General features: G+C 48.7%; 2 protein-coding genes across 2 annotated transcripts in view; one reads left to right on the top strand and one right to left on the bottom strand.

Annotated features, from left to right (window-relative positions):
* The window catches only part of LOC144133501 (kunitz-type serine protease inhibitor dendrotoxin DaE1-like), a 92,007-nt gene that overhangs the window by 58,018 nt on the left and 21,312 nt on the right, over positions 1–12,677 (bottom strand). The window lies entirely within an intron of this gene.
* The window catches only part of LOC144133498 (protein Skeletor, isoforms B/C-like), a 38,344-nt gene that overhangs the window by 23,020 nt on the left and 2,647 nt on the right, over positions 1–12,677 (top strand). Inside the window, exons 12-15 of the mRNA XM_077666638.1 lie at positions 594–785; positions 4,588–4,787; positions 10,244–10,304; positions 10,517–10,680. Of these exons, the coding sequence (XP_077522764.1) occupies positions 594–785; positions 4,588–4,787; positions 10,244–10,304; positions 10,517–10,680 (617 nt within the window). The remainder of the gene's footprint in view (positions 1–593; positions 786–4,587; positions 4,788–10,243; positions 10,305–10,516; positions 10,681–12,677) is intronic.

Below are 12,677 nucleotides of genomic sequence, written 5' to 3'. Positions count from 1 at the left end.
CTTGAACAGAAAGTAAATCGATGATTTCAAGTTCCGGATTTGAAATTGGAAACGGATTTTGAGGGAAGGAAAAGGCGCAGTAATTGTCTTAGATATCTCGGCGGACACCTGAGCCGCACCGTAAGGGAAGGAATGAAGGAGGGAGTGAAAGAAGAAAGGAAGAAAAGACGGCTATACGGTGCCGTAGTGGAGGGCTCCGGAATAATTTCGACCACCTGGGGATCTTTAACGTGCACTGACATAGCACAGCACACAGGCGCCTTAGCGTTTCGCCTCCTTCGAAACGCGGCCTCCGCGTTCTGGTTCGAACCCGGGAACTCCGGATCAGTAGCCGAGCGCTCTAACCACTGAGCCACCGCGGCGGGTTCCAGATTGAGCAGCGTTCGCATTAAGCAAGTTAGAATTAACGAGGTTCCACTGTATGCTGCTACAAGCGGGTGGAATGCCTTTGGAGCGTGCAGGTTTTTTTTTTCTGTGTTTGACTTTTTCTATTGTCCGCATCAACAGCGAATGAACTTGCCCTTCAAAGTGCAGAAAGAACTTTGCTGCGCTTCAGACCCGCATGATGCAGCGGCCGTTTGCCGCCTGCGCAGAACCAGTCCTGCTGACGTTTAGCAGGCCGGCGGCGCGCAACTGTCCGCCGTTCAGCCGCGAGCCAAAACTGCCCGACAACGTGGACATGAAGGAAGTGGGCGGCCGCGACATCTTCAAGAAGGAGAATGTCGACACCTTCCGTGTTCGCATAGGGCCTACAGCGGGCAGGCACGGCTACGAGAGGATCACCGGTAAGTGCAACTAGAAATAAGGTCACATCCTGTAGCTTTCGGCTCTCGTTTGTAATACTAACGTCTTAGGGCCGTTGTACGATCGTTTCGGAGCGCCTTCCGCCTCGTCCGTTTCGGGAGCGGTCCGCCAGTTTTCGGCCGCCAGGCGGACGTGAGGCGGAAAGGTGTTGTACGATCACTTTGGCGCTTGCGAGCGAGGCGGATGGTCCCAGCATGCCGATTGGCGCGCCGGGCATATCCGTCTGTCCAATAGCCTTCTCCGGCTGGTGGCAACCTAGCCGGCGCGAGCGCACCGCCAGCATCGCTCCACGCGCCGAAACGGGCTCCCGCATCCCAAGGGGCAGATCGGTATGCGCCCGACTACCTTCTCCCTTGCCTCCTTTCCTGCCCCCCTCTCCAAACCCCGATATCCCTGCACACTGCGCTCCCCCGCCCTGCAGGCAAATAATCGTGTTCATAGGCAGTCACAAACAAATGAAGGCAGCATATGAACATGCAAATGTGCATGGATTACATCTCTTGAAGGCTTCGATAATGCCTCATCAAATAAACTAATGCAGCTGATAGCATTAAGCGCTGCTGCTCAACAACTGCTCGGCACTGACAAAATGTTGGCAAACAGGCCTCCAACAAAAGCATAGAGACAGCTTAATTCACTTTGGTACCTTTGTTTGACGTGTGGCACACACACACACACATACAAAATGACGGTGCCCCCGAACTGACATTTGCACTGCGCACCGATTTTTTTCACACAGGCTACATAATTCCGCTGGCACACTGTCTCAACCTGCGCACCCATGATCATAAAACGTACCACTGTATCGTGCACCAAGACGCACAAGACTGGCGACGCTGCTGTTGTCGCAGCAGAAAACACTGCGACGGCCGTGCAGCCAAGATCGTGTCAAGTCGCACACGCAGCAGTTTGTTATGTAGCAGAAACAACGTCGTGGGCTCGCCTCGGTCACGATCACTGCAGCCATCGCAACGGAAGCGACCAGCTGCACAGCTCCAAGTTCATTTCAACATTCAAAAAACGGCGGGCGTCGCGAGTTTTTCGCAGATGAACATATCGCTGACTTGACGGGAAAGCACTCGCACCGACCATAATCACTTTCACTACGCGGACACTTGTCGCTATGCTGTGAAACTTGCGCACGCACAGGAAAATAACTCGCAGCAGAAATTCAAAACGCTTGCCACAACCACAAACAGCTCGAAATAAACACTTCGTGACACCGCCATTGCACAGGTCTTGCGTCGGTTTGCAGAGCCGCAGCAGGAATTACAAACGCATGCAAAAACCAAAAACAGCTCGAAATAAACACTTCGTGACACCGCCACTGCACAGGTTTGCATCGGTTTGAAGAGGCGCTCTGTCAACTCCGTCAACGTAGATGATTACAGAATTCAACTAGTGGAACTATCGCTCGCCACTGCTGAACGCGGCGAAGTTTGTAGTCGCTCTGAACACTGGTAATATCAAGATGTGTACAATATAATATGCTTCGCGACATCGCTGCCACTGCCCAGGCCGCGCTCCCCAGTTCAGTCGACGGATGGCCATCTTGCCCCGGCAGGGCAGAACCGAGGCGGAGGGAGGAGGGGCTCGGACGTCACTGACGTCACGGGAAAAGCAGCCAATAGCTGCAATCCGGTCCCCGGCCGGATGCGCTCGTCCGCCAGAAAGTTGAAGTTCACCAACTTTCCATCCGTTCGCCGAACGAGGCGGATCCGCCAGCTCCGCTCGCGAAACGGACGAGGCGGAAGGCGCTCCGAAACGATCGTACAACGGCCCTTAGCTGCAAGACGGCTTGAATTTGGACCTGTTGACGCGGCAACATTTTGTAAGAGCGAAGTGCGCGACACTTGTGTTGTCTGCCTTGTGCTCGGCCTCAGTCGCCTTGTCATTCATTATTCACATCAACTTTCATTATCACCTACTGGCTGCTGTGAAATGGTGCATAGATCGGCACCCTTCAGGAAGGGTGCATCACATGAAAGTTTAGGGAGTGCGCATCATTCCAGGGCTTTTGATTCACCCATTCCAACGTGCATTCGTAGAGGTGTTATGGAAAAACAGTAGGGTGCAACCATTACGGTGCACCCTTCCTTAATGCGCCCTTTTTTAGCACCCCATAGGTGGCAATGGGTGTTCGTCTGGCGACAAGCTGATTTGCATTCTTATGGGTGCGAAATTTCTTGGTGTTCGCAGGACGTGTGTATAGGAACCATTTGGGAAGGGTTACACAGGCCGTACCCCTTGGCGAAGCATGCATTTTTCACGAGCGCTCTGTGAGCCATTCGCGACAAGCGCGCAATAAAAAATGAATATACCGGCAATGGCCCTATTCCTTTCGAGCCGCCAGGTGTGTTACGCTCAGCGATACATCAGCGATGTCCATGATGTCAAGGCGCAAGAAATATAGTTCTAAAAGCCGTCACTACGCGGCGAAACACCACCGCATAACAGTTCTTTTTAAAAACTATCACCGAAGACAAGCGCCATTCAAGTTTGGTTGCTCGATTATAGGGCTATATACTTTTGGCTATGTTGGTGCTAATCCGTACAAAAAAAGCACTTATTGGCGAGAAAATTGAATTTGATAATTTTTCTCGATGCTGGATTCAGACTGGTGACGTCAATATGAAAAAGGACTAGCTTAACATCGTTTGGAAGTGGATGGCGGTATAGCTTAGGTTAATGAATCAGCGCATAAAAAATCTCTCTTGACGCACACTTTAAACGCGAGAAAGCCTGTACGGGAGGTGAAAGGGAGTATAGCTGTCCTCTATAGTGACCTCCTATTTAGGGGCTGGCTATGCTGCCCAAGTTCCGTGGTAGATTTTTATCACTAAATATGCGAAATGCTTACTCTTGACAACTGAGGCATATTCCCATAGCAAAAATTATTTACTTGATGCAGTTAGCATGGGAGGAGGGTCTTAATGAACCCACCCTGAGTAGAAGAAAAATACCTTGTGGCGTGGTGCTCTTAGGCCACAAATGCCCTTGCGCAATAAAAATCCATCATCATCATCAGGAGTCTTTCAAACGCGGCACCGGAGGTCTTGAGGTCAGCAAGTAGGGGACATAAAAACGCGGGTAAAATTATCGAGACTTCTAGAACTTCGCTGTGTTTTGTTACCAACCATTACTATTCTGTGCTTTTAGAATATCCTGCCCTTAAAAGGGAGCGTGCTAGAGGACAGTTCACTCCCTTTTACCTTCATACAAGCTCATTCTTGTTTCGAATGCACCCCAGTTTGCCTGCGAGTATGGCCAGCTATGGTGACGCCTAATTTCATATTCTATTCCAACCTTTTCCGGTTATAAAAGCACCATATTCAGTATAACCGCTATAGCAAGTTGTAATCTATATTGATACAGGCGAACTTCAATTTGTCCTCGGTCTCCCTTTAATAGCAAATCGCAGGCTTAGTCCGAAAGACTCGCTTAGTTAGAAAGACTCGTTCTATGCGGAGTAGTAGTAAGTGGTTTATTAAAATAATGATAAAAAGGAAGGATAAGATTTTTGCCAGCCCCGGCATCCGCCATCGATAAAGAAGCACCTGAGCTGGGGCAGCGGAAATCAAGAATAGCAGGCAGAATGGAGAAATGAAAGACGAGAGGGTACAGGTAGAAAGGATAGGGGGAGAGGTAATAGACACAAAAACAATTTACACAATAATAAATATGTACAGGTTGCACGCGTGATTAGTTCATGATGAACGCTGTGAGCATTATTTTGTCGGCAGCCTTCACAACGCTTCATGGTCCCTTTAACGCGGTGTGCAGGTGGGGCCGGCTGGGGCCTAGCCTTTTGGATAAACAAGGAGCTGATCCCCGTGCTGCACGTGGAGAGGGGGAAGTCGTACACGTTCATTGTGGAAACCGGCTCCGATGAGACGAGGCCCGCCGAGTACCACCCTTTTTACATCACCGACAGCAGCAAGGGTGGTGCGTCAAAAGAAGATCCCGCCTCGCTAGGCAAGAAGGTGAGTGGCCTGCGGGCGGGTTTTGATAACATGTGGCTGCATGGCCCTCTGTTTACACTGTGTTCACATTTTGCCCATACAAATTTTTTTAGACAGTCTATAGACTTTCCACGGACGTTTTTACAGCCTGTCTATAGGCAAGACCTATAATATGTTATATATATATATATATATATATATATATATATATATATATATATATATATATATATATATATATATATATATATATATATATATATATATATATATATGAGAACGGACAGGCTCTGTCCGAAACGTCGACTCAAAATAAATCTATGGCTAAATGAAGCGTTTTCACTTTGAATTTTTGCCTCTAGCAACCAAATAAGTTTATATATATATATATATATATATATATATATATATATATATATATATATATATATATATATATATATATATATATATATATAATTAAATGGGATTAAATATAAAGCAGAAGAAAAACAACCATGCCGCCGGTGGGGTCCGAACCCACGACCTCTCAATTTCGCGTGCGGTGCTCTACCAACTGCGCTGCGGCGACGGCTGTCCAACCTGCTGCTGTCGGGGTATTCATGTTTTTGCGTGTAAGCGAACCTTCAGAGCGTTCACCAGCGATATACCTATATATGACCGTACACTTTCATAGACTTTTGTAAATAGAGTGTCTCTATACCAACGCCATGTTTACAAAGAGGGAGTTCAGGGCAGTCCGATTCACCCGGGGGTGAAAAGTAGGCTTAGCGCCCTTAGGAATACATGGAAGAAAAAGCTTTAAAAACAGCAGTTTTCCTATTTCACAGTGCACCTATAATGTCCACTTTGTGAAGAACAACCAAGTTCATCCTTTAGAACACTCTGAAAGTATGAAGCGTCATATCTAATGCGATGCATTTTTAGCACCACGTTATACGTACGAATACGGGTAATTACGGGGCGGGACATATCCCCCAAGAAATGGCAGTGCCTTAACTTAGCTAACCCTGGAATTCAGCTAAAACCAAGCACGCTTGATAAGCGTCTGACGCTCGTCCATGGCAGCTCCGCTACAGGCTCGCGACAACTGCTCTATATATATATCCTCACGGCCACGTGGCTATGACGTGGTATCACGTGGTCTTACGACACCCCCATCGGATGTTCTTAAGGTCAAAGGTCAATCCAAAGGTCATCTAATGTAAGAAGTCAAAGTTTAAGAGGTCAGAAATCAATGGTCAACTAAAGATCGTGGATCAAGGTCAGGGGTCAGGGGTTCGACACCATAACTGTACCACATATTGTCATATACGGCTAACGTGGTCGAGCTGAAGGTCGTTCAAGGTCATTCTTCGGCCTACGCGACGACTGCTTTACCTAGCGTAGTGAAGCTTTCCGCTTCAAGAGGTGCTGTATACCGGCTGCGTGTTTCCCCGAATCGCGCAAGCTTCTCGTGCAGTCCGACATGCTGCTGCGTGCGCTGCATTTCCTCACTAACAGAGTCGTTCAAACTATACAGCCTAGACAGAATTACCCGAAAAATGAATGTGGATTAGCCCAGCTAATCCAATATATACAAAGCGAAAGCGAGATTGAGGTCTCCACTGACCCACGGAGCCGGTTGTGCGCCTTTCCTTTCATGAAAATGAACGGCCTTCGCAAAGTTGACAACCCCAATGAACTCTATGAACAACGTCGGCTCACTTATTTTCTTTTGGTTTTTGAGGAAAGGAAATGGCACAGTAACCGTCTCACATACCTCGGTGGACACCCGAACCGCGCCGTAAAGGAAGGGATAAAGGAGGGAGGGAAAGAGAAATAATAATGATAATAATAATTGGTTTTGGGGGAAAGGAAATGGCGCAGTATCTGTCTCATATATCGTTGGACACCTGAACCGCGCCGTAAGGGAAGGGATAAGGAGGGAGTGAAAGAAGAAAGGAAGAAAGAGGTGCCGTAGTGGAGGGCTCCGGAATAATTTCGACCACCTGGGGATCTTTAATGCACTGACATCGCACAGCACACGGGCGCCTTAGCGTTTTTCCTCCATCGAAACATGGCCGTCGTGGTCGGGTTCGAACATTGTCAACGCCAATGAACACAGTGAACGCTGACACCTTTCGCTTTGTATATCCTGGATTAGCTGAGCTAATCTGCATTAATTTTTCCTACAGGTTCTGGTTCGTTTATCATGCTGTTTCAGGGCTATCTTTTATGTAGACCTTGATGTCGTTTGAACTCAGCCGTATTTGTGGGGGTACACAGTGTGTGCGGCAGAAATGTCAGAGAATACACGAGAAGCTTGCACGATTCGGGGAAACGCCCAACGAACATAGCGCCTTTTGAAGGCATGTCCGGCTTCACGTGACAAATTGAACGCCTAGCCAAAAGGCAGCGTTTCTTAGACGTCGCGTACGCGCCTCGGCTGCTGGCGTCGCGGGAGGCGAAACACCGACGCTTGGAGCGAGGTGACGCAAGGAGACACAGATATCTGGCAAGGCGACGCCTAAAATACCTCGTATGTGGGGGTTGTTGGGGGCTACTGACTATATCCGCGCACTGGCGGCGACTTCCGTATTAATCCGCGCCTCTGCGACGGCAGCAGCGGATGACTCTTAGCCACCTAATCCCCTTGCAATGGTCGCCCTCACCGCTGAAGAGGACGGTTACCTACGGAGAGGGGATAATTGATCTGCTTTATCCTCTATCTCTCCACATCTCCGCCTGGAGGCGCCAGTTCTAATGCCCTCATGTGCTTGGTCGCCCTCTACAGCAGGCGCCGAGCGACAGCGCCTGTAGGCGAGACGCTGACGCGACGCCGAAGAAACGCTGCATTGTGGTTCAACCTTTATCGTGGCGTTTTAACAAGACAGGTTCAAAATGGCGTAGCATATTTCGTCACGCTCTTTTTCAAAGCACTCGCCAAGTGGCGACAAACAGCCGCCTCCATGGGCGCTCTGTGAAACGCGAAAAAAAACTCAGGGGGCACTTTAGCGATCTCTAGCGCGTAACAAAAATTGGAGGACGCTTAAGCTTCGCCTTTGAGTGGAACGTGACAGCGTGTTGCAGCACTGCCAGGGAGTCCACGGAACACCATCGCCCGTTCGGCACGACGCCTTGCCCGTTAGACAAATCGCTCTGCTACTACGGCTACGGTGTATGGTGTAATGGACGCGCGGAGCGGCAAACCACGTAGAAGCGCTGCCAGGCGCCTTGCCGAAACGCGCGGGACTCAAGTTGTAGTTCGTCGGCACATCGTTCTCGACAAACCCGATGCCACGAACGCCAGCATAGTTTCCGCGCCGAACGAACGGGCAGCAAGCCGGAAGCTTCGTGGTCAACGCGCTTTGGATGTGCGCTGCGTTGTTCGCCGCTCACCGCGTGATTACTGCATGCCCGCACGGCCCCACTGCGCCCGAACGAGAGATATGTCAGATGCGCCACTTCCATTCCTTAAAATCAATTTTCATTTTATTTTCCTATACTTACGGCGCGGCTAGCGTGTCCACAGAGAGATGTGAGGCAGGCCTGACTTCCTTTCCTTAAAACCAATTTTCATTTTATTTTCTTTCCCTTGCGGCGCGGTCCGGGTTTTCCACCGAAATATGTGACTGGCATCCCTTCCTTTGCCCCGCCGCGGTGGCTCAGTGGTTAGGGCGCTCGACGACTGATCCGGAGTTTCCGGGTTCGAACCCGACCGCGGCGGCTGCGTTTTTATGGAGGAAAAACGCTAAGGCGCCCGTGTGCTGTGCGATGTCAGTGCACGTTAAAGATCCCCAGGTGGTCGAAATTATTCCGGAGCCCTCCAATACGGCACCTCTCTCTTCCTTTCTTCTTTCACCCCCTCCTTTACCCTTCCCTTACGGCGCGGTTCAGGTGTCCAACGATATATGAGACAGATACTGCGCCATTTCCTTTCCCCCAAAACCAATTATTATTATTATTATCCCTTCCTTTCCTTGCGCTGCCGTCGCGCGCTATCTGTTGGGGCAGTGGTGTACATTGGGAGGAGGAGGAGGGATTTTTCGCTCACGGCCGACGCCGACGACACCAGCTTTTCTTCGACTCGAGTTCCTTAATGCTGTCGAGTTAAAAGCCTTTCTGCGCCCACTTTGGCTTCTTTTAATGTTTATTATTTTGAAATTATCGTTTTGTTTTTTACAGTTTTGTTTAGCCAACATATTTTTTAATCTTAGCTTTTTATTATTTTTATTTCTTTTTCATTTTGATTTAGCTGTTTGTTTTTATTTTCGTTTCTTAAGCTTTTCATTTATTTATTTTTATTTTATTTACGTATCTATTTACTAATTAACGACTAATTATCACCCATTACATAGCAATTACTAAGAGTATATGGATTATAGCAGTTATGCCAATGATGACGTCCTAGTGTGACAGATTTCGCGGGCGGACGGACGGCCAACGATGAGCCATTAAAGGCTTTCGCCTTAAACATTTGTCGAAGTTTTCCTTACATTTGTGTCCATGGGCCGCGCTCCTGTCTCGTGCCCCCAGCCGGTAATCGCCCCCACTCGTACATAAAGTGGTGTTAAAAAATAATATGGATTAGCCCAGCCAATCCAGGATATACAAAGCGAAAAGCGAGATTGAGGTCTCCACTGACCCACGGAGCCGGCTGTGCGCCTTTCCTTTCATGAAAATGAAGTGAGTTTGCAAAGTTGTCAACGCCAATGAACTCTATGACGCCGTCGGCTCACTTGTTTTGTTTGGTTTTTGAGGAAAGGAAATGGCACAGCAACCGTCTCACATATATCGGTGGAAACCCGAACCGCGCCGTAAAGGAAGGGATAAAGGAGGGAGGGAAAGAAGAAAGAGAAAACTGAAAATTGGAAGTTGGATTTTGAAGAAAGGCGGGGCGCTGCGCAGCGGCGGAACACCTGTGGCTCGGTGGTACTAGTGGCGCATGCGCAGTTGTGGCTAGGGAGCGAGAGAGAGAGAGACAGCGGAGAAAGGTCAGTCGACGGAGTCGGCGGCGGCCACCTGCGCCGTGTTTGACGTCACTCGTTCTCCGACATACGCCGGCTCGCGCGAAGCGCGGTGTTGACTAGCGTAGTGAAGCTTTTCGCTTCAAAATACATCGCCCTCGAAATGACGCTTCATACTTCCAGAATCTGTTCTAGGCTGAACTTGGTTGTTCTTCACGAAGGGACGACATCATAGAAGCACTAAGCAATAAAAAGAAAACTGCTTTTCAAAGCTTCTGCTTCCGCGTATGTCTATGGGCGCTAAGTCTACTTTTCACCCCAAGTTTTACCCCAGTCGTCCCAGCCGGCGCAAGCAGCTCCACTGAATCTTGCTTACGTCACAGATTGGTGTTAGGCTATAGACTATATGAATAGACAAAAGGAAATATATATAGGAAAACTACAGCGCTTATAAGAAGTAGATAGAAAGACTGTAGACTATTTTTATAAAGGCGATGTGATGAGGTTCGCTGTTTTTTTTCTCCGCAGGGCAACATGCTGTACGCAGGGGTCGTTCTCGACTCTAACGGCCAGGTTGACTTAACAAAAGGTGAGAATTCACCACCCTATAAGAGCGACCATCGCAAGCGCTGTCCAGCCTGTGTCTCCTGTGGTGTTTGCGCATATAGCGTCCACAATTCTTTGCGTACCTAACCCACCATTTCAAAGAAAAGACAAAATAAACAGGCAACGCCAGCATTTGGCTTCCTCCAACCTCTGAGGCAATCTTAGTATGTGCCTTCCACTTGCACCTCGGCGCAGGCGGAGTGGGACGGCTGTGCACTTACAAGGAAGGGATCAAGTTCGACAAGGCCAAGACAGGGAAGGAGTACAAAGAAAAGCTCACAGAGGAGTGCAAACCCGGCGATCCATCGAACTTCACATGGACTCCTGACAGGAACACGCCCAACTTGGTCTACTATCAGGTACGACACGTATGCAGCAGCCACTGGAGTACGCGGCGCAGCAGTGGTCGCTTTTGCAGGCGTGATACAGCTGACTCACGCCAGTGCCAAGTCGTCGGATAATTCGTACTTGAGGCAGGCACGTAGCCAGGATGGTTTCTCGTGTGTGTGTGGGGGGGGGGGGTGGAAGGGGGCGACCCAAGGATATTTTTTTTAATTGTGTAGGGGGGGGGGGGGGGGGAGGGGCATCTGTACTAGTACAGACGGGAAGAACGTCCAGTGGTTGCCTTAGAGGCGCGTAAACCTGAAAAGCGGAATGAAATAAAGTGCATCTCACATGTGCGCCTGTGAGATACACCTCTCCTTCTTTTCGTTCAACAAAAAAGCCAGATCAAATGGAGTCTCCCAGGAAAGAAACGCGGGAAGCACATCGCCAAGAACAAGTAAACCGCAAGCGAAAATGCAAAATAAATTTTTTAGTGTTTTGTTGAATTCCCCGTGAAAGATTTAGAAAGCTATATCTGCGGAATAACTCGTATTGCTCTTTGGGAAGTTGTCTAACAATGTTTGGCCGCGGGTACCGTTAAACCGCGTTGAGCGCAGGACGCTGCGGTCCTAGACGTACTACGCCCAGCGTGAAATGTTAGAAAACACCTACATAAGCGCAGCAGAGAAGCGCCTGCGTCGGGCGTCTCGACTGGTAGATTCTAGTTGTCTAAAGGTCTAGACGACACACAGTGCGCTGACTGACAACTGAACTTGTATAGGAAAAGCGATGCAAGGAAGGGGGGGGGGGGGGGGGGGGGAGATGGCAGAGATTTGCCGGGCGGCAGAGGAGGGCTGTAAAACATTCCCTCTCGAGGAGTTCCTGCGGACTCCGCGTCCCATCGGAGTGCATGTGAATATTAGAACATTATACGAGGTCAATAACTTTAAAAATTTTGGGGAATTGATTGTGAAACATAGAACGTTGAAAAGATCTCACTGAGGCCTTTCCAACGGCAGTACCTTGAGATTTGGAAAGAACCATCGAAAGAAGAGGCATAGAAATAATGAGAAAAGCAAAAACATTCCACCGTTTTTTAGCTGAGAGAATATCAGTCAGTTTCATGTCCTAAGTTCGATGTCATTTACTTTAAAAAGCCCCGTATCTGTCTCTTTCAGCCCGCGACTCTGACGTGCTAATGAACTTTAGTGATCCGATTAATGGTCCCTTCCAAGCCGCGGCCGTAACAAACACTGTAACAGCAGCCCAGTGTTCACCAAGGTTAACGTGGCGGCGCTTAATAAGTGAGTGAGTGAGTGAGTGAGTGAGTGAGTGAGTGAGTGAGTGAGTGAGCGTGCGTGCGTGCGTGCGTGCGTGCGTGCGTGCGTGCGTGCGTGCGTGTGTGTGTGTGTGTGTGTGTGTGTGTGTGTGTGTGTGTGTGTGTGTGTGTGTGTGTGTGTGTGTGCGTGTGCGTGTGCGTGTGTGTGTGTGTGTGTGTGTGTCGAGGGGCGGGGTTGGTTATGGCGCTTAATGGACTACAGACATCTAATTTTATTGCATTTTATCTTCTTTGAAACGATTCATTAGACATTAGAATACACGGATCACCGCGTGGTATTCGCCTATGACTACTAAATAATTTGTAATTGAATTTCTTCTCATGCTGTTTCGGTTTCATCAACTGAACGATGGATGTGACGTGCGGTTGAAATTTAGGTCACATTACGCACAGAAGAACTGCAAAATAAATGCTGATGCTTAGTTTTAACTGAGTATATACACCACGTAAACCTGCCCGCTTCAAGAGATATATTTACAAAACACGGTGTTATTGTCCTATCGTCCGCTTACATTAAACCGGGTAGCTGCTGCTCTACGACCGTTCCACATATGTACCATAGATAGAACCTAGATTGTCTTGTTGTAGCCTTCTTTCTATATTAATTATATAGATCTTGAACAGCAGTGGTGATAGAGGACAACCCTGCCGCAATCCTTACCATACCTCGACAGTTGTGGTACTTCTTATCCT

The sequence above is a fragment of the Amblyomma americanum genome, chromosome 5, assembly GCF_052857255.1.
Source record: "Amblyomma americanum isolate KBUSLIRL-KWMA chromosome 5, ASM5285725v1, whole genome shotgun sequence".
NCBI lineage: Eukaryota > Metazoa > Arthropoda > Arachnida > Ixodida > Ixodidae > Amblyomma > Amblyomma americanum.
This window is presented reverse-complemented; position numbering and strand designations above follow the sequence as displayed.